The following is a 21,258-nucleotide window of genomic DNA, read 5'->3' on the forward strand; positions in this document are numbered from 1 at the left end:
ATATATATATATATAATTTTAAGAATATTATTTTTGAAACAAGTGGTAGAATGTTTCATCCAAAACTACCTTTGAAATTATTTTTATAAAAAATTGATAATATTTTTTAGATTTTCTAAAAAAAAAAAAAAGTTTAAGGATGAGACAGGTGGAAATTTAAGATAATTGCGTAATTTTGAGTATTAATTGTTGAGAGTAAATGAATGGAATTTGCCAAATCATGTACAGTTAATTTTCATTCCTTTTTTAATTCCAACCATTCGCCATATATTTTTCAGAAAATCTGTTCAACACATAAACACAAATTCCTTCTTCAATGGCAATTCAAATCCATTTGCTTACACTTTCATTCATCCTCTTCTCCTTCTCAGGTAATATTCCATCTTTTGTTCTTCATGTTCTTGTCGGATTATCGAGTCTTTTGTTAGAAATCACGACTCTCCATAGTGGTATGATATTGTCCACGTTGAATATAAGCTCTCATGGCTTTGCTTTGGCCTTCCCGAAAGGTTCGATACGGAGATATAGTTCTTACTTATAAACCCAAGATCATTCCCTGAATTAGTCCATCATATCCCATATTTTTTTCGTGAGAATCTCTTAATTGTTTTAGAGCAGGTAGAAAGAGATTCTTTAACCAGTAAAAATTCAGGTGTGGGATACCTATCTAGAAGTTTTCGCAACTCAATCATGTATGATGAAGTTATCAAAGATTTGATCTTTTCGAACTCTATTTGTAATTCACTATAGGCTCGAGAAACAAAGAGAAGATTGTATGAATGAGATATACGACAACAAGAAGAGGAAAAGGATTGAATAACGGAACTCTCGAATATTTTGCGATCTCATGTGTCGATATACCTTTTATCGAAAAAGATCTAATATTTATCTTCATTATTCAATAAAATGTTAAATATAATACCTATCTTAAACCGTGATGGACTTAACCGAATCAATAATTATGTTGCAGGAGTTTACTCTGTCGAATTCGCCGTTCAAAACAATTGCAAGTTTCCAATTTGGCCGGGAGCCTTAAGCGGTGCCGGCAGCCAATTGTCGACCACCGGCTTCGAATTACTGCCCGGATCGACACTGACGGTGACCACTTCTCCGCCGTGGTCCGGTAGGTTTTGGGCTAGAACTCACTGCTCCACAGATGCAACTGGGAAATTCTCTTGCGGAACCGGCGACTGTGGCAGTGGCCAAGTCACCTGCGACGGCGCCGGCGCAATTCCGCCGGCAAGCCTGGTTGAATTCACCATAGCACCAAACGGCGGCCGAGATTTCTTCGATATCAGCCTCGTCGATGGCTTCAACTTGCCGGTGTCGGTGACGCCAATAGGCGGATCGAGCGAGTGCAAATCGGTAATTTGTGCGGGAAATGTGAATGGGGTTTGTCCGCCGGAGTTGGCCGTTAAAGGGCAGGGTGGCGGTGTGATTGCTTGTAAAAGTGCTTGTTTGGGTTTGAATCGGCCGGAATATTGCTGCAGCGGCGACCACGATCAGCCGCAGACCTGTCCGCCGACGAATTATTCAAAGATATTCAAGAATGAGTGCCCTGATGCTTATAGCTACGCCTACGATGATAAAACTAGCACGTTCACCTGCACGGGCGGACCCAATTACGGCATCACTTTCTGTCCTTGATGGGTCCCACACCAAGAAATGTAATTTACTTTCTTTTTTTAATAATTTAAATCATCAATAAAATTATTAAAATTCAAGTAATCACTCAGAGGTGAGTAAGATTCCGATTATCTTGTTCATAGAATATCTTTGAGATTCAAATCATTCCACAAACAAGATCGACCATGTCTAGCTTGAATGATTCTTGTTAATCAAATATCTCAAGGTAAGAACACTTATTTGACATTCAAATCACTCCACAAACAAGATTGATCATATTGAGCTTGAATGATTCTACACGCAACCTAAATTACATAGAGTTGTAACATTTCTAGCCATAATTGACCATTATGTAAGTGTAACAAGTAAATAAAGTCTTAAAATATATCAATAAAATACAATAACTCTAAATTACTCTAAATTGTAATCCACGTAAAATTATTAACAATGAAACTTCATTCTTCTCCAATGTGGCATGAATTAAAATATCTTTTAATAATTTTAAGGGCATTTTCTTCACATCTTCATTGAAATATATTATATGATTGATATCAGTATACCTAATTATACTCGAAATGTTCGTTATAGTTGTACATGAATTCGGTTTGTACCGGTCAATAATGTTTGAGCGCATTATGGGTCGTCTCAAAACTTGCCCAAAAAAGGGCTACTTTTAGGTTTGAAGCAAAGCATTTGCTTGGTAGGGCTATGTTTGTTTTTCTTTAGATGTCTTGTTTCACTTCGATAGTATCATAAATCGAGTAAATGTAGAGGAAATGAATGCATTTTTATACTATTATGTAGGTGTAATAGATAAAACATAATCTGAATTATGTTAGATATATCATCTATTCATAGAAAAGATTCTCTTCATGCGTACTAGCCAAGACAAGACACGTAACACGTAATTTTTTTTATTTACTTAAAATAATAATAATAATAATAATGTTCTTCATGTTTTTATTTAAAATATATATTTATTTACCATAGAAAATTAATGTATAATTTTAAATTTTTACTGTAATAAGTATATTAATAAATTTAATAANAAAAAAAAAAAAAAAAAAAAAAAAAAAAAAAAAAAAAAAAAAAAAAAAAAAAAAAAAAAAAAAAAAAAAAAAAAAAAACTCTTAATCTTGTGAACCTAAAATATCTGAAGGATTTAACTAAACTTATAAGAGTACATTATTAAAACTAAAATGAGCTAAATTTATAATTATGAATGTAACAATGTATAAACTCGATCATGCTAATATTTTATTTAATTTACGAAAATCGAATAAATTGAAGGAGGAAAAAACCCTAATTTTGCTACGAACATGCATTGGTCAAGATAAAAATAAAAACTATTTGAACGAATAAATTGAAGGAGGAAAAAACCCTAATTTCACTAGGAACGTGCATTTCCACTACTAGCAGATATTGTCCTTTTTGGACTTTCCCTTTCTAGATTTTTTTTTTCTGCATAATTTAAGATTTTAATTTTACAAACTTTATATTATAAATCAACTATCTAACTTTAGGGAATATTAATTTCTTTGTATTTTGGACATGATCTGATCACACCTTGAAGATAAATTCCATTTTCAAATACTGAAATTTCATTCTTTTAAGAGCTCTTTAGGAATTTGTCCTCAAAATGAGCATAAAAGAAACTCAATACATTTGCTAAAAGGATACATTGTTCTTCATTCTATCCCGATCTAAAGAGAACTTCGAAGAGAAAAATCTGAGTCGATCTGTTCGGAGGGGTTACTGAATCCCAACATCACCAGAAAAATGTTCATCAAAAGATTCAGAGGAAAGTTTAGGAAAAGTATGCCAAAGGATGTTAGTTGCCCTTTCAATCTCCCACCTCTCAGGCTCTCACCTGACCTGCAGCAGCAGTAGAGGCATCGCCATGGAAAGAAGCCATCAGCAGCCACCCTGACTTCCTTCTCCGGCCACCGCCATCAGGGGCGGTGGGGTTCGTGCAAGTTTGAGAGGGGTTGATGATCAGGGTTGTGGTTTGTTTATCAAGGCAAAAGAAAAGGAAGAAATTAGCTAAGAAGGGAGTTTGTGGCCACTTTTTGTTCAAGTAAAGGCTGCAATTTTCAGCATCTTCCAACGGATATGCTTTTGGCATTGGTATCCCCTTTTCCCCACATCCCATGATACTATACCAACTCATCTCCGTTGATGCTAAGCTAAGTTGCATCTTAGTGTACTAGTTTTATCTTTTCTTCTTTTTCATATTTTTGGAGAATTTTATGTAATTTATTGTGAGATCCCACGTCGGTTGGAGAGGGGAATGAAACATTCTTTTTAAGGGTGTGGAAACCTCTCCCTAACAGACGCGTTATAAAACCGTGAGACTGACAGCGATACATAACAGGCCAAAACAAACAATATATAATTTAGCAGTGGGCTTGGATTGTTACAAATAGTATCATAGCTAGACACCGGATAGTGTGCTAGCAAGAATGTTGGGCCTCCAAGGAGAATGGATTATGAGATCCCACGTCGGTTGGAGAGGAGAATGAAACATTTTTTATAAGGGTATGGAAACCTCTCCCTAATAGACGTGTTTTAACCCATGAGGCTAACGGTGATACATAACGGTAGGCTTGGATTATTACAAATGGTATCAGAGTCAGGCACCAAGCAGTGTGCCAGTGAGGACGTTAGTCCCCAAAGGGGGGTGGATCATGAGATCTCATATGTGTTGGAGAGGAGAACGAAACATTCCCCTTAACAAATGTGTGGAAACTTCTCCCTAACATACGCATTTTAAAACCATGAGGCTGACGACTATACGTAACGGGTCAAAGCAGACAATATCTACTAGTAGTGGGGTTGGACGGTTAGATCTATAACTTCAAAAAATTGTTTTCATGGCCATCTCTACAGGTTAGGACAGCCCATTCAAGAAGTTATTTTAAACTGAGTGGGCTTGCTTTCCCTTTTGTTATAGCTTTCTTTTCTCTTTTCAACATGTGCCCATATTCATCTCTAGCCTTTCTTTACACCCATTTCCACATGCACCCAACAAAAATTGAGGCCACTTAATGCTGTTCTTATCCTTGGGAGTAGGCTTTTTCTGCTTGATATGAATGTTCATAAATTTTGATGAACAAAAACCCAACTCAAGCTAGTATAAGTTTGTTTTGGTTGATTTATTCAAACAAGAAATCCTATCAAGTGAGTTGGGCTATATCATAATACTATTCTCAAGCATCTTATTACCACAGGAATCTAGATCAAATGATTCTTCAGTATGTATATATGATTAAGTGATTGTCTATAGACAAAAGAATCAGCACAGAATTTAAAAGAACTAATTCTATCTTTTTTCTCTCAACTCCCTAACGTGATATTATGTACATTTTCAACATTTACCTTGAAGCAGGGGAAGCTAATCCTGGGGTCATCTGCTTTTGGCTGAGTTTCATGTACAAACCCTGCATTTGCAATTAGCACTTATAAGTATCAATCTTTCATATAAACCATATTTTTCTACAATTTCATCCGCTATTCTTCTAAGGAAAACTCATCAATATTACAAATAATCTTTCAAACATTAACAACAAGAAAAGACAATACAATAATTCACAATTGATGTCTACAGAGTTTTGAAAATAAAATAAATTCATTAATGTTCTAAAAAAGGCAGTTCTCAAAAAAATTATTTATTATCTAGTTATAGTTTCATTAGTAATTATCAAGCACAGCCAACGATACTGAGAACACAATTCTAAAATGAATTGTTGACTCGGGATCCAAGCTCAAAATGTAGGAAAAAGTGTAGCAATGCAGGGATGAGCATAGTAAACATTACATTTGTTGTATGTATAGTTGCTCCAGTAGTCATCCCAATGGTCTGATCTGGAACCAGCTCGAAGTTCAAATGCTGCAGAAAAATGGCAAGTGCAACTATAGCTTCAAGCAAGGCAAATTGATCGCCAACACACTTTCGGGGTCCTCCACTGAACGGTATAAATCTGTATTGTATGGTTTGGTCATTCAGGTCTATGAAAACCAGGCATCATTTAAAATGCAAGTAAAAAATGAAAGTGATCTAACTACTATGCTGTTCTTATAGTGCCACTAGTATCCAAAGTACCACCCACTGTTTTTTTTTCCAGGGAGAAAGCTCTTTACAGGTTCAGTGCAATGCAAAAAGTGAGAAAGAAGTCCAATGAGACAGTATAGGTTACTAAATACGTAAAATATTATGGCACGGACGAAGGATTGTCAAATGAGGTCCAATTAGTAAGCATTTAAATTAAATAAAGCCCAAGCTTATGAATCGAGTCCACAACCTAATTATAAGAATTAAATTTATAGTCGTCAAATCAAGGCAAGGGAGAAAAAAAAAAGTGAAAGGGAGGGGGAACAGAAACCTTAGAAATTGAATGGCTGCTTTCAGAAACTGTCAAAAGGCGGAGGGGCAAAGGATTTCTAGGAAACTAACATGCAGGAAGAAGAAAAAATGGTGGTCATTGGTTACTTTTGAGCCAGCGATAGATGGACGGGCACCATCTGAAGAGTGGGGAGAGGACATTGGACAAACTACTTCTGTAAAGTGTAAAAGATGGTGATTTTTGTTTTCGGCCAGCCAAAGTAATAGTGTAACGGCTCAAGCCCACCGCTAGCAGATATTGTCCTCTTTGGGATTTCCCTTTCGGGGTTCTCCCAAGGTTTAAAATGCGTCTACTAAGGAGAGGTTTCCACACCCTATAAAGAATGTTTTGTTCTCCTCCCCGACCGATGTGGGATCTCACAGTCCACACCCCTTCGGGGCCCAGCGTCCTTGCTGGCACACCGCCTCATGTTCAACTCCCTTCGGGGCTCAGCCTCCTCGCTGACACATCGCCCGATGTCTAGCTCTGATACCATTTGTAACGGCCCAAGGGGCTTTCCCTTTCGAGTTTTCCCTCAAGGTTTTTAAAACACGTCTACTAGGGAGAGGTTTTCACACCCTTATAAAGAATATTTCGTTCTCCTTCCCAACCGATGTGGGATCTCACAAATAGTGTCTATGGCACCTGGACATTCAAAATGCCATCATTCTAGCCTATTAGCATGTCCTTAAAGAGGATAACAAACTTGGGGTCAAGCAACTCACACCAAACAAGCCTATGACTGCCTGGTAAGTGCCTATTGTACTACTAAAACAGTGTAGTTTCCACACACAAATTGAATGTGTACCTGAAATCTGTATTGCTTTCATTGGGCACAGGACCCTCCAAGTCAAATCTTTCTGGTATGAACTCTTCTGCTTGTTCCCAAACCTTGAAACGCAAGTGAGAGTTACAATATTTTGCAAAACACCACATAAAGCAAGAGCATGTTCAAACATCCCTATGTTCAAAATATATATTCAAACTAGTAACAAAAAAACAATTGAGAATGCTTGAGATAATGTAAATGATTTTTACTTTAATTTTTGGTAAGAATGTAAGTGTTCTTTCTGTATTTAGTTTTGTTTTGCTAATTTTGCATTGTAGATCGACTTTTGTAATAATCAACGACTTCTCTTCGAAACTCTTTTAAGAAAATGATTCCTTTCCTGATGTTTTGTATAATTTGTGTTTGTGAGTTCTAAGGATGAGAGGCGGTCGAATATACCCATATACAAACAAGGAATTTCACCTATAATTTCAAACATCCTAAAAATTCTCCCTCCATTGCTCAAATTTATACCAAAACTTACCATCCAATTCCTATTCATGGTAATAGATTATTATTGTTAGGTTATATCATTTGGTAAAAGATTCTTGTTCATAGACGAGTTAACTAATCGAATATCAGAAGAGATGTCTATTCAATGAAGCAAGTGTAAGAATTTCTGCAAGCACAATATTTGAAAATCATCAACTGAGTTCTAATAACTACTACCAATATACCAACTTAACAGCAGAAAGCATCTTCTGAAATTTTATAGTGAAAATCTTGAACAAGAATGAACAAAAGAGTCTATATCTAATGCAAAGATAGAAACAAACTCCTTGAAATATGTACCTGGGACGAGCGATGGATGTTATATACTGAAATCATGATATCTTGACCAGCATTAACCTTGTAATTTCCAGGAAGCACGTCAGCAACTTGAGCTCTTCTTATTAAAACCTGGAAAGGTTCAAGGAACATTACGATAAAAACAAGATTAGCAGAATGATGAATAATTTCCATACTTTTCCTTCTTTTCTTCTAATGTCATAATTCACTTGATCAATAAATAAACGTACAGGTGGATGTGGATAAAGGCGCATTGACTCAAGGATACAACGCGTCAAAAATTTAAGTTCCTTTGTATCTTCGTAGGAAGGAGGCCTTCCTTGTAAGACTCTATCAACTTCAGTTTGCGCCTTGTTCAATGCTGAGGAATCCTGAGTTGCAGAATAATAAACCATATTGAAAAACAACTACGAAAAAAAAAATTTGAGCTTTTCCCCATCTTACTAATCATAATGAAGAAGGCAATCAGTCAAAGATATCCTCAAGTCGGAATTCCAGCAAACATCAAGAAGTATCCATTCTTAACACAAGATCCCCCCCTTTGTAATCTTTTATTTTTCTCAATCAAAATTTGGTTTCTCTTTGAAAAGAAAGAACAGAAGTATATCAATTTCATAATAAAAATATATCCAGTCAAAACTTCATTTAGATCCTGTGCCTGATAAGATTGTTCTTATGTATAATATCAATTACAACCACATGGTGACTAGCCAAAATCTTTCTTCACTATTTTTATAACACGTGAATGAATTAACTATATTACTTATTCAGGTTTAGGTAACAAATTTGGAAGTTTAAAGGCTAAGATTAACCCATCAAGATTGGACCAAATGAAATTTTCTCTTCAAAGAAATAAAATGTACCAAGGGACAAACATCTATAAGTAAAGTTACTATGTAAAATTCTACATATACCCAAATGACCAGATTACCTTACTTAAAAGATACAATGTCCAAGTCAGAACAGAACCGGTAGTTTCATGTCCAGCAACCAACATCGACAATAGATCATCTCGTAATTGTACACTTGAAACCTAAACAGTAAACAACACAGGAGGCAAGTATCAGTGACAGAAGTTAGAACATGGCAGATCTCAAAGTATAAGTAGTTTTTTCAATTTTATGAGCACACCATCAATAGACCTTAGCAAATTGACGAGCATTCATTTGAACTATGCTAATAGACACAAAATTTCCTAATTCCAAAGTTCTGGCCTCTGGACCTCTGGTAGAACCCAAATTTAAAACAAAAAACTAACAGAAAATAGTATTGATCAAAGAAAAGAAAAATTACCACTTCCCAAATATTTTGAGAGAGGCTTACAAAAGTCAAAACGACCCTCCAAATTCTATTACTTACCAAATCCTCTAACTCCTCTATATAACCACTCGACTTAAACAAATTTCCCCAGTAATTTATATATCACAGTTCACATTCCTAATATATCCCTTCTAGCCTTCCTTACAACCTCTCGTCGTTAGTGCACTTTTTTATTTACTTTTTGCGTTTTTGGAGAAACAAACATTATAGGAGGGACAAGAAGGCTTAATTCTGGCATTAATATATTGAATTCACAATGTAATCAAAGCCTATAATAATCTCATCTCACCATGCGACAGAACCTGTTTCATAAGCATGAAATAAATTCCTTGATCGGTGATTTAGCATACACAAAAGGGGACAATGGCTGTAATTAAAAAGAATCAGAGCGCTCACCCTCAGGAAACGAAAGATACTTTGCAAAATTGCTTAAACTACATTGCAAAATGTCAGTGATGAATGGAAAACGTAAAAGTTATCGAGAACAGACCTCTTGTCTACTGGCCAGCAGGAAACGAAGGATACTTGGATCAGCATCATTCACATATTCCTCCTCATCGATGCGCTCACCCTCCATTTCCACAATTGCTTTGCACTTGGCAATTAGATCTTCAACAGTTCTTTGAATCACTGTAACTGCTTCTTCGGCTTTTATCTGTCTTGGGATTATTTTACACAGAGCCTTAATCTGCAACAAAAAATGGTGCGGGTGAAAAACGAGGTGAGAAAACGACGATCATATGCAGAACTAGTTACATAAGAAAACCTGCCTTCCAATATGGTAAAATATCAGTAGAACGAGCCTCTGCCTCTTTCAAAGCAGTGTAAACTGCATCAATCACAGGGCTGTCAGTAGTGAGAGAATCAAAACTGTAGTTGAATACAGATAGACCAATAACATCAAGAGTTAGTTGAGAAAACTTTTCCTCCATGTTAACTGAATTATTATTTAATGCATCCTCTTGCAGCTTCTCCACCAATCTCATGGCACATTTACAGAATACTCGATCAACAATAACGGATAAGTACTTCTTGTGAAGAGATGGAACCACAGCCCTACGGCGAACCTAATATGATATATAACAACCAAGTTCAAGTGAGACTCAAAAAGGAATTTGAACGATTGGAGAACATTCGGTTAAACGTGCATATTCCACAGGCTTAAAAGCTTTTTCTTCCTTCCATAATTCAACTATATAAACCAATAATCAGTATGGGAAGTAAAATCACATCTGAATGCATAAAAGTATACAATTTCAAACATTTTCAAAATATTTTCCCTCTTCTTCATTCATGCTCCAAAACTCACCCACTGAGATTTTGTTTACTCGATTATTGTCCATAAAATGCTTCTCATCGAACCAGTAAAACATCTTTCACAGCAAGAATGTATACCAAAGAAGCAAACTTATACAAAAATGCAGAAGATCAATGATAAAAACGACTAAATAGCTTCCAAAAATACAAAAACCAGTAACGTTACAACCAGAAATCCTCAATTGTTTTGTTTCATTACTCATTAATCAATACGGTGTATTAACATAATGAAAACACAGTTGAAAATAATATAATAAATAGTTAAATTTAAAGTACAATTACAGTTCATACTCTTTGTTGCTTGAAGTTGAAACGCATACCAGAGTCATAATTCAACCGTAAATTAACAGATAGAATTTGAAAGTAGAAACGCAGCATACGATGATGAATTCCAAATTTATCTTCGTTCATGAACAGAACAGTAAGCGAAAAGAGTACCGTCCAAAGCGGGCCTTCAGCAATCGCAAAACCGGACCCAAACAAGAACTCGGAGACCTCAGAAACAAGCCCTTTAGCGTAAGTCCCATAATTCCTAAGAACATGCTTAGCAATGGCAGGGTCACTAACCACAACGAAATTCCTAGGCCCAGCGGCGAGCCTGTAAATAGGTCCATAGTCATTCATCCACTTGAAAAGCGGAAGAAAAAGAGCACCGCCGAGCAGATCGGAAACGTCATCGAGCTTCGCACTGGCTATGGGAATGCCGGAGTCGTCACCCTGACCTAGGGTAATGTAGCGAGTCAGAGAAGTGAGCCAATCTGGGCTAACCCAGGAACCGGATTTTGAAGTGTTGGTCGAGTTGTTGAGCTTCGCCGGCGTTGGGGGATCCCTCTCGTCGATGGAGGATCTAATGGAGAGAAATCGAAATTGGGTTCTTCGCCGGAGAGGGATTCGTTTATGGAGGGGAAATGACGGAGAAATGAGTGAGGGATAACAGAGAATGGAAGACATGGATGGCGGTTGAGGAGTTTCGGATGTTCAACTTCAAGCTGCTACTACATATGGATAGCTTAGCGCAGTTATTTATTTATTTATTTAGGAAAAATTTAAATTTAATATTAATTTAGAATTTCAACATTATTTTTATTATTACTTCAACTTCCACTAATTTATATATTAATTTTAACTGTCATTAATTTCAATCAAAATTAATCATTAAATAATTTTGGCAAAATTCACTAATTTAAAAAGAATAAAAATACCCTCTTTTGCTCGAGTGTTAAAGTTTGTTACGTTTCCAGGGTTAAAGATGAACCCAATCAGATTGTCCTAAAGTGTCACGAGACAGGGACATGCATATCACATGTCTTGGAGCAATCTAAAATTTGGCTCTATTTTGTATCGAATCGAGTAGTTTTTATATGAACAAAGAGACATCAATCATACAATATGCTTCAATGAAAATGTGAAGAAAATATTGTCAAAATTATCCAAAGATGTTGGAATTCATGTCAAATTGAAGAGGAATGAAGTTTGATGGTTATAAATTTTGGGTGGGTTACAATTTAGAATTATTGTATTTTAAGACTTTTAAAGTAGTTACAATTACATAATGGTTAATTATGACCATGTTACAACTCTTGAAATGTCTTTCGTAGTTTCATTTTGAGGCTATATAAAGCCATGTATGTTGTATTTGTAAGGAGACTTGGAAAAATATAGTAAAGAAGCATTTTTGCTTTCCTTTAGCCAATGACTAAGTTTCTTTGCAACTCTATGTAGTTTAGGTTGCATGTAGAATCATTCAAGCTCGACATGATCAATCTTGTTTGTGGAGTGATTCGAATCTCAAACAAGTGTTCTTGCCTTGAGATATTTGATCAACAAGAATCATTCAAGCTAGGCATAATCGATCTTGCTTGTGTTGTGATTCGAATCTCAAACAATGTTCTTGTCTTGAGATATTCGATCAACAAGGTAATCCGAATCTTACTCTCCTTGTAGTGATTCCTTAGTATATCAATTTTTATATAAACTTTGTACTGGATTGAGTTAATTTTATGTGCTAACAAATAGCTACGGATTATCCTTAAGATTGCCCATCAATCCGTACTAGGATGTCTGTTGTAGGGAACATTTGAATATGAATCTCCTCTAAAAAAAAAAATGAAATCAATTTCTCGAACCGTAATTCTAGTGCTTAAAAATAGTTATTGGATTATTCTTATGATTGTCTTAAATTCTCGTAGAGATGACTTTGTTAAATCGGCTAATTTCCTATTAGTTGAAGATTTAAATATATACGGGTTAATATAATAATAATAATAAAATAATAGAAGGTTGTATAATTATTGTTTAGATTAATAATACTCAATTTTAAAATCAGGGTGCAATACAAAAATCTTGTGTTTGAAACTCTTTTGGTGTTATGTTTATTTCAAACCTTGCTTTAGTTTTGATGTTAAAATCGATTCATTGGATTAGTCATGATCAAACTAATTCTAAAGTGAGTCATATTGGAATCTAAGACTGACCATCATAGATTCCAAGTTCGATCTAAGAGTTATTCATCTTCTAACGAGCTCTTGGTTGGAATCAATTTATTGATGAGTTAGACTTCTTCGTGAAAGTTTGCAAGGATACTAGAAGGACCTCTAGCTTTGCAAAAATCCAGCATTGTTGTGCTTATCATTTGGCCGATGTTCTTTGGCTGACTCTAGAGGTGAAATATCTTTAATTCGTTAAATGTGAAAGTTTGCATGAGTATTATAAGGACCTCTAGCTTTGAAGCCAGCATTTTTTAAGCTGGTTAAAACTTGCAATACGATTATGCAACGCTTACTCTCACGTTCGAGTAAGTCAGATAATTAGGATTTGGGTAACTGTTGGCACTGTCAATTTATGCTCAAACCTCCAAACCCGTTCCTATAAAAGATTTTAGAAAATGAGGACATAAAATTTTAAAATATATGGAATTCGGTTTTTTTTTAAAATAATGATATAAGCTAAAAGAAAATAAGCAACAATTACAGATTTGATAGCGTATAACCCGAGTACGAAGAATTGACAATTAATCACGTCCCTTATAATACATTTTGAGACGTCTTAGTCTTGATGTAGATATGATTTTGACGATGGTCATGTATTCCCGTATTGATGGTAAAAACCTAACTAACAAGAAAAAGGATTGGAACGGACATACAACTATAAGCAACAAACTGTAAACAAGCATGACTGGAACATCGAACATAAAACATGGTCGGGATGGGTTCATATTTTGTAAAGAATGTTTTTATGGCGTCAAAGATGGCGAGCTCGTTAGGGACGGACGCTGAACATGGTCGGTGGATTATAAACGAGAAGACCAAGACTTTTTGGCCGTCAACCCGACTCTGAGGCTCAGCCTGTCTTAATCTGCCACGACTTCAATGTCCTTGGTCAACGGCTCATAAACGAGAAGACCAAGACTTTTTGGTCGTCAACCCCACTATACTTATAAGTTCTTAATTTTTTTAAAATTTAAAATTATACCTTATAAGCCCTCAGATTTGAAAAAGGGTTAAAAAAAAAAAAAAAAACCCTTACAAGTAATTTTTCTCGTCTTTCTCTCTCCCTTGTTGACTTATCGTACCTATTGACTAATTTAAGGAATGATCATGTGTTTATAAACAAGGAATACTATCTCTATTGGTACGAGACATTTTGGGGAAGCCGCAAAGCCATGAGAGCTTACCACGGTAGAGAGCTCGTGATAATTCATTATCTANAATTCTTTCAAAAAAAAATTTTTTTTTTTTTTTTTTTTTTTTTTTTTCTCTCTAAAAAATTAAACCGTAATTGAGTGGATCTTAAGGAAGAGCTAGAGTTCTAGGCGTGCATAGATGTAGGGACTTTTCCCTCGTTTGCGGGCCCCATCAAATAGAGTCGAGTAGGAAAGGGTAGTTTCGACTTTTCAAGATAAATTTCGCGAAATTGGTATTTGAAGACCAACTAAATAATTTTTTCCATACACCCACGAAAAAAATTAAGGATGTTAATACTATTTTTTAAAGTTTATAATTATTTTTTAGATTCGGTTGATACAACAAAAATAGAGATATTTTTAAATTTTTAAAAAGATGTTTTAAGGATATTTTTTTTAATGTTTTCTTTTTTTTTTAAGAAATGGTTTTAAAAGATTTTAGATATTTATTAGATAAAATTTAAGAATTATGGGTATTTTTAATAATTTAATTTATTTATTATTATTATTTTTTTAAATAAATAGGCAATTGGGCACAACCTTTTGTGTAAAAAAAAAAAAAAAGGCCATCTGCCTATTAGTGTCGCGCGCCACTTCCATCAACGCCCAAAAGGCGAAGAAGAGCAGAGCAAAGCAAAGCTCCACTTTGATCTTCGTCGCTAAGTTTCCCTCTCTTTCTACAGAACACCAACAACTTCACAGCCCACTTCCCACTCCCAAAACCCCACCAGAATGCGCCTCTTCTTTTGCCTCATCTCCTTCTTACCCTCCTTCTTCCTCACCGGCACGGTCCCCGTCTCCACCGCCGCCGCCGCCGCCGCCGCCTTCTCCGCCCACCATTTCCCTCTCCACAGAGCCTTCCCCCACTCTCCCACTCCCCATTTTCATTCCCTCAGAGCTCGCGACCGTCTCCGCCATTCCCGCGTCTTGCGCCGATTGCGTGGTGGCATCGTCGACTTCTCCGTTAAAGGCTCCTCCGATCAATTCGTCGGGTGCGTCCTCTTCTTTCTTTCAATTCTCTTCGTCTTTGCTAATTTTGTGCGATTGGGTATTCTGTTTTGTTACAATATCACATGCTCGATTGTTTTAGTTCTTCCATTATCTGCACCATGATCGTTTGTTTTAATATTTCTATATCTATTTTGATAGAATGTTGGGCGGAGAAAATAATTCGTGGATGGTAGTTAATGGTTGATTAAATGAGTTGGGTTGCAGCTATTTTTGTTAATCATCAACTCTATCAATATTCTTCGTAAAATTATGAGAAGAACTCTTTCGATTTTGTGAAAAGATAATTTCAATTGACCTATGTTTAGATAATTTCAATTTATCTTGAATTCTATTTGCCCTCTTTTTCTTTGCCTACAAGTTAATGGAATTGAAAGGGTTTACTGCAAAATTTGTACTGTCTGGTGCGGTGTTATTCAACTCCGGGTCTTGGTTTTCATAGGCTTTATTACACCAAAGTGAAGTTGGGCAATCCCCAGAGGGAATTCAACGTGCAGATCGATACTGGGAGTGACATTTTGTGGGTCAATTGCAGTCCTTGCGATGGTTGTCCCCAATCAAGCGGACTTGGAGTAATGTTCTGTTTTTCTTTCATGAACAAAACCTTGCAGAATGGAGATTTCTTGCTTGACCCTTAAGTTTTTATGATGTTTTATCTTTACAGATAGAACTCAACTTGTTTGATACTGCAATGTCGTCGTCTGCTAGGCTTGTTTCCTGCTCTGATCCGATATGTTCTGCAGTTCCGACCACCACAAATCAATGCTTATCCCAGAATGACAACTGCAATTACACCTTCCAGTATCGAGATAGAAGTGCGACGTCAGGCTTTTATGTTACTGATTCAATGTATTTTGATATGATTCTTGGGGAGTCTGTGATTGCAAACTCTTCAGCCGCTATTGTTTTTGGGTAAGTTGATAAATCTTATTTAAACGTTATATTTCTGTGAAAGATTGGATTTGAACTGCTCGATAGTAAACACGGGGGAAGAACACTCTTATCTTAAAGAAATTCCAGTTATTTGGTAGTTTATTTTGCAGATCAGTTAATCTTTTGTTTCTAGAGCGAGATATGATTTGGGCTACTTGTGGAGGTTGAAGTTGTTGTGTACTCATAATGTTGTTTATACGTTTGTAATTTCGAAGGAAGAATGACATTCTTGGAGGGAAAGTAACCTTTTTAACAAAGAAACGAAAACAATTTTTCTCCGAACCTCACTAACGACCTCTAGTAAGACTTAGTCTTCCTGATGTTTGTCACCTAGGGGCTAAATTCGTTGCAGAATTCAGCCGAAACATCATATTCCAACCATCCGAAGCCATTGTTTACGTCATTGCTCCTTAATATTCTTATTTATTGCCAAGAGTGAAGTATTTGGGTTGTAGTATCTTCTGTGGTTGATAATATACTAGATTCATGTTTATCTAGTTGAAAGAAAAAGTTTGCTCTAATTATATACTCTACTTGATCTTTTGATTTCATGTATGTATTTATTCATTTTTGGTTGGGAACTTGAAAGTACTGTTTCATTTGGTTGTCAATGCAGGTGTAGCATATATCAGTATGGGGATTTGACTCGAACAACCGTAGCACTTGATGGAATTTTTGGATTTGGTCGAGGGGAGTTTTCAGTTATATCACAATTATCGTCTCGAGGGATAACACCTAAAGTTTTCTCTCACTGTTTGAAAGGAGGGGAAAATGGAGGGGGTATCTTGGTTCTTGGTGAGATTCTGGAGCCCAGCATTGTTTATAGTCCACTTATTCCATCTCAGTATGTCCTCTATCTTGTGAAGGATTTGGTTATTGCTTCTACTTATTCTTTATAAACCATACATAACTTGCATGAATCACTCCAATAGGATCAATTTTTTACCCGATCTTCCAGAGACATACTAATATTCTTCCCACTTCACTTTTTTAAGCTTTCAGTTTTCAATTACGAGGAACTTAGATGTGATACGTTGATAGTTCATATAAACCCCTTGTGACAACTGTCCTTGGAAATATTCTTGTAATCAATATTTTACGATCACTTAGAAGTCTCTAGTTTAGACCACATGTCATTAAGAGGGATAAGTTGTGAGATCCCACATCAGTTGGAGAGGGGAACAAAACATTCTTTATAAGGGTGTGGAAACCTCTCCCTAGCATACGCGTTTTAAAAACTTTGAGGAGAAGCCTGAAGAGAACAATATTTGCTAGCGGTATGCTTGGGTTGTTACAAATAGTATCAAAGCCAGACACCGGACTAGCGAGGATGTTGGGCCCCAAGGGGGTGGATTGTGAGATTCCACATCGGTTGGAGGGGGGAACAAAGCATTCCTTATAAGGGTGTTAAAATCTCTCCCTAGCCTACACGTTTTAAAAACCTTGAGGGAAAGTTCGAAAGGGAAAGCCCAAAAAGGACAATATCGGCTAGCGGTGAGCTTGGGCTCTTACATAAGCCTTATAATTTTTTAATTGACCTCCACGGTTCATGGCTATTCATTCATCGGGTTATGATTTCTACTTTACCATGGAAACTCAGATTGAAATATTGCACTAGCCTTAAACCCCTTGCCGATTCGTCACTCTTTCAATGCGTTTTGTCGTCTCTGGCAACAATTTTTTCTTTTTCTGTTTCTTTTCTCCTGTGTTGTCTTGTTAGACATTCATGTGAGATGCATTCTACAGTTCATAACTAAATAGTTATATGTTTACTTATTACTTTTTAATTCATATCAGGCCGCACTATACCTTAAATCTACAGAGTATTGCAATCAGCGGGCAACCATTTCCAAATCCCACAGTGTTTTCAATATCAAATGCAGGAGGAACCATTATTGACTCTGGAACAACTTTAGCATATCTTGTGGAAGAAGTTTACAACTGGATTGTCTCTGTAGTAAGTTTTTTTTTTTTTTTTCCTATTCTTGTATGTTTCCTGTTGTTAGGTTTGATTTTTTTGGGGAGAAGTTGGGACTCCCATTGCTTGCTTGCAATAAATTTCATGATTATAAATTATCATTATCGAAGCGACGGTTCAACTAAACCGTACCAGTTTATATATATGTATGTATGTATGTATGTATGTATGTATTTTGTTAATGCTTATCTACATGCACTGGTTCTGATTTACTATCGCTTGCTTGTAGATAACTTCTGCTGTTTCTCAATCAACCACCCCTACAATTTCCAGGGGTAGCCAATGTTATCGAGTCTCGACAAGGTGTTCTCTCTTGTTCGACTTAACCGAATAATATTTGAAATTATGATTGATTTTCGAAGAGAACGGTGCATTCGCTCTTTTCTTTTTCCAGGAACTAAACGAGTACTTGTTTTTATGTTCAGTGTATCAGAAGTATTTCCAGTGATCAGCTTTAATTTTGAGGGTATTGCATCCATGGTGCTGAAACCTGAAGAATATCTTCAGTTTGACTCCATAGTAAGTTGCTCAACAATTTTGTCAGCACATCATTTCGAATATTTTTGTTCATGCACGACTTATGAGAGTTTGAATATTGAATTATGGCAGTCGTATAACGCTAAACACCTTAATCTTGCAGGAACCTGCTTTACGGTGCATCGGTTTTCAGAAAGCCGAGGATGGAATAAATATTTTAGGAGGTTAAATTCTAAATTTAGTCTCGAATTTGAATACCATGCACAAACAGCCTCACAGATCTTCATTTACATTGATGAACACCCTTTCATTTTGTAGATCTTGTTTTGAAAGATAAGATCGTTGTCTATGACTTAGCTCGACAACGGGTCGGATGGGCCAATTATGACTGTAAGTTAGACCAACTGTAGAATTCTACATGAAGTATTTCCCTCGAAATCCTTTCTGAATAAAGATAACTGCTGTTCGACAGGTTCGTCATCTGTAAATGTTTCTGTAACGTCCGGGAAGGACGTGTTCATCGATGGACAGCTGAGTGTCAGCAGCTCCTCGAGAAAGCATTTCTATCAGCTGCTCCACATCGTCGTTGTACTACTAATACATTTGAAATTGTTTTGAAGTCCAATAACTCTGAGGATTCCCCTGTCTTCATTATTTGTGCTAGCCGCCTTCACCTGGCCAATCTGTATTTTGAATGCTTGGACGGGTTGGTTATCACCCAAGCTCGAAGAGCAAATGTTTGTGCACCTCCTGCTGGCTAAATGCAGGCATCATTTTCTTCAAGCTCGTCGTTCTGCTGCGACCCACAATGAGGTCCTGCTATTATAAGTTGAAAGCTGTAAGTTTTGAAATTTTAGTTTGATCTGTGAAGAGGGTTGTGTTGCCGTAGAAAATAGTTTATGTCAATGGCCTTAAGATTAGAGGTAGAAGTAGAAATAGAGATGCCATTGTAGTAGGTATAATCTGTTAGTGTAATTGAATACGATTGATAGTGCGTTATGTCACGGTCATGCTTGTCCAAGGTGTGTTAGTCGGATATCCCGATCATGCTTGTTTAGGACGTGTTGTCCATGGTTGTATGCCCGTTCTAAACCCCCTTTTACATGCTTTCATCTTAGATAAGCCTTTACTACTTCATGTTGTGTTAATACGGGGTGTATGACTATTCACCAAAATCATGTCTACACCTGCGAGGGCTAAAATGCCTCAAAGTGTATTATAGGAGATATGACTAGTCGTCACTTCTCTTACTCGAGTTTTATGCTATCTAAGCCATTATCATTGTATAATCGCTTTTAACTTATAACATTGCTTTCTTTCAAATTGTTTTCAACATATATTTTCGTTCATGTTTTTCAAAACATTTCTTTTGAACGTGATTCGAGATTCGAGAATACACCAACGCTGTCCGCGAAGTTCAAATTTCTCACGGTTGACTTGTTTGTTGGGTTAGAACAAGAGCGGTAGAATTGTTTCATCAACACAACATGGCTCCATCCAACCAACGTTCATTATCTTAACTTAATTCAAGTTTTTCACCCAATATTTAATGGATTTATTTAACACTTCAAATCTATAAACACTTATTTATAATTATTCACAAATCAATTAATTTTACCTTAATTTAATATAATTTATACTTGAATCCATCAATAAAGGTGGCTCACAACATTGTCATTCAAAACAAATACTAGGGAGTGTGCCAACGAGGACGCTAGGCTTTTAAAGCATCGATCGAATAGGGGAATAAAACATTCCTTATATAAACGTGTAAAATTCTCTTCTTAACCGACAACCTAAATAAAAAAAACAAGCAAAATGTTACCATGTTTATTTTATTTTAAATTGCATAAATCAAAAAAATGTTTATTTCATGTTAAATTGCATAAATCAAAACAACGACTGTAGGTGGGTCCTGAATTTATGTTCAAATTTTGAATGCAATAAATTCTTAAAAATAGTACGGTCGAAAAGTTGCACCTTTATGTCAGTCTTTCTAAAAAAAATTTATTCAAAGAATAATTCGAAAAGCATAGCATAAAATAAACAATAAATATATTTTAAAACCAATATATAATGTGACATATAAATAATCCTATAATATATAGTCACAAATGGTACTATCGAGAAATAATTGTAACTATATGCCCTAACTCTTAGGCCATAATTCCATATATATATATATATTCCTCCTACTTATATTATAGCAATTAAAAAAAATCTCAAAAAGGGATTTCACCCTTTTTTTTCTTTATTTATTTACTTAATTTAGATGCAACATTAATTGCTAATAGCTAGCTTAAGCTTTATATTTATCAAAAACATAAAAATAATTTATATTAATAAATTAATTTAGCATATAGGCTATTCTTTTGTTCCTAATTTAGATCCAATATTAATTACTAATCAACTAATTAAGCTGTATAATTATTATACAATTTCCATCAAGCCCATTGGAGCGTTATTTTTTTAAAAAAAGATATATGTTATTTACAATAATTGATAATTATTAATTTAAGTTAATTGCCACCCCTTTATTATTTAATTTCCATCCAGGTAATTAAAAAATATATACGGTAATTAATACTAACAATTCTAGTTAAATCACACTCTGTTTATGCCACCGACAACCTGAATGTAAATTAATTGATTTATTCGAGAGTAAATACAACACAACCACTTCGAGAATCATAAAAGAGTATGGTTGTGACACTTTCTCGTAAGGAATTGTTATTTATAAAATAATATTGTTAAAAAATACCGAACTATTGAAGAACTTAAGTATTGGAACTCACTGTCGCGAAAATGACCCATTTATCGAACTAATAATTTATGTAACAATTAAGTTAAATTATATTATTGTTTATTAATTTAATATTATTACTTGCACGTTCATTAGCTTTATTTTATTTTAATT

At 35.5% G+C, this 21,258-nt stretch overlaps 3 protein-coding genes across 3 annotated transcripts; 2 read left to right on the top strand and 1 right to left on the bottom strand.

Annotated features, from left to right (window-relative positions):
* Positions 1 to 280: 280 nt before the first annotated feature.
* LOC111782012 (thaumatin-like protein 1) lies at positions 281 to 1,728 on the top strand. Its single transcript, XM_023662767.1, has 2 exons — positions 281 to 371; positions 971 to 1,728. Exons 1-2 carry the CDS (start codon positions 317 to 319, stop codon positions 1,645 to 1,647), a joined length of 732 nt encoding a protein of 243 aa, XP_023518535.1. The 5' UTR covers positions 281 to 316; the 3' UTR covers positions 1,648 to 1,728.
* Positions 1,729 to 4,817: 3,089 nt separating this feature from the next.
* On the bottom strand, positions 4,818 to 11,250 carry LOC111782219 (carotene epsilon-monooxygenase, chloroplastic). Its single transcript, XM_023663045.1, has 9 exons — positions 10,702 to 11,250; positions 9,717 to 10,013; positions 9,437 to 9,634; positions 8,558 to 8,659; positions 7,857 to 7,997; positions 7,630 to 7,737; positions 6,817 to 6,899; positions 5,444 to 5,606; positions 4,818 to 5,066 (listed from the first exon to the last, which is right to left on the bottom strand). The coding sequence occupies exons 1-9, from the start codon at positions 11,212 to 11,214 to the stop codon at positions 5,001 to 5,003; spliced, it is 1,671 nt and encodes a 556-aa protein (XP_023518813.1). The 5' UTR covers positions 11,215 to 11,250; the 3' UTR covers positions 4,818 to 5,000.
* Positions 11,251 to 14,517: 3,267 nt separating this feature from the next.
* LOC111781110 (aspartic proteinase-like protein 2) lies at positions 14,518 to 19,463 on the top strand. The gene is made up of 10 exons (XM_023661548.1): positions 14,518 to 14,937; positions 15,396 to 15,525; positions 15,618 to 15,865; positions 16,503 to 16,730; positions 17,684 to 17,843; positions 18,094 to 18,167; positions 18,290 to 18,383; positions 18,505 to 18,565; positions 18,660 to 18,731; positions 18,814 to 19,463. The coding sequence occupies exons 1-10, from the start codon at positions 14,678 to 14,680 to the stop codon at positions 18,957 to 18,959; spliced, it is 1,473 nt and encodes a 490-aa protein (XP_023517316.1). The 5' UTR covers positions 14,518 to 14,677; the 3' UTR covers positions 18,960 to 19,463.
* The last annotated feature ends 1,795 nt before the right edge of the window (positions 19,464 to 21,258 follow it).

Source organism: Cucurbita pepo, chromosome LG19 (assembly GCF_002806865.2).
Source record: "Cucurbita pepo subsp. pepo cultivar mu-cu-16 chromosome LG19, ASM280686v2, whole genome shotgun sequence".
Lineage (NCBI taxonomy): Eukaryota > Viridiplantae > Streptophyta > Magnoliopsida > Cucurbitales > Cucurbitaceae > Cucurbita > Cucurbita pepo.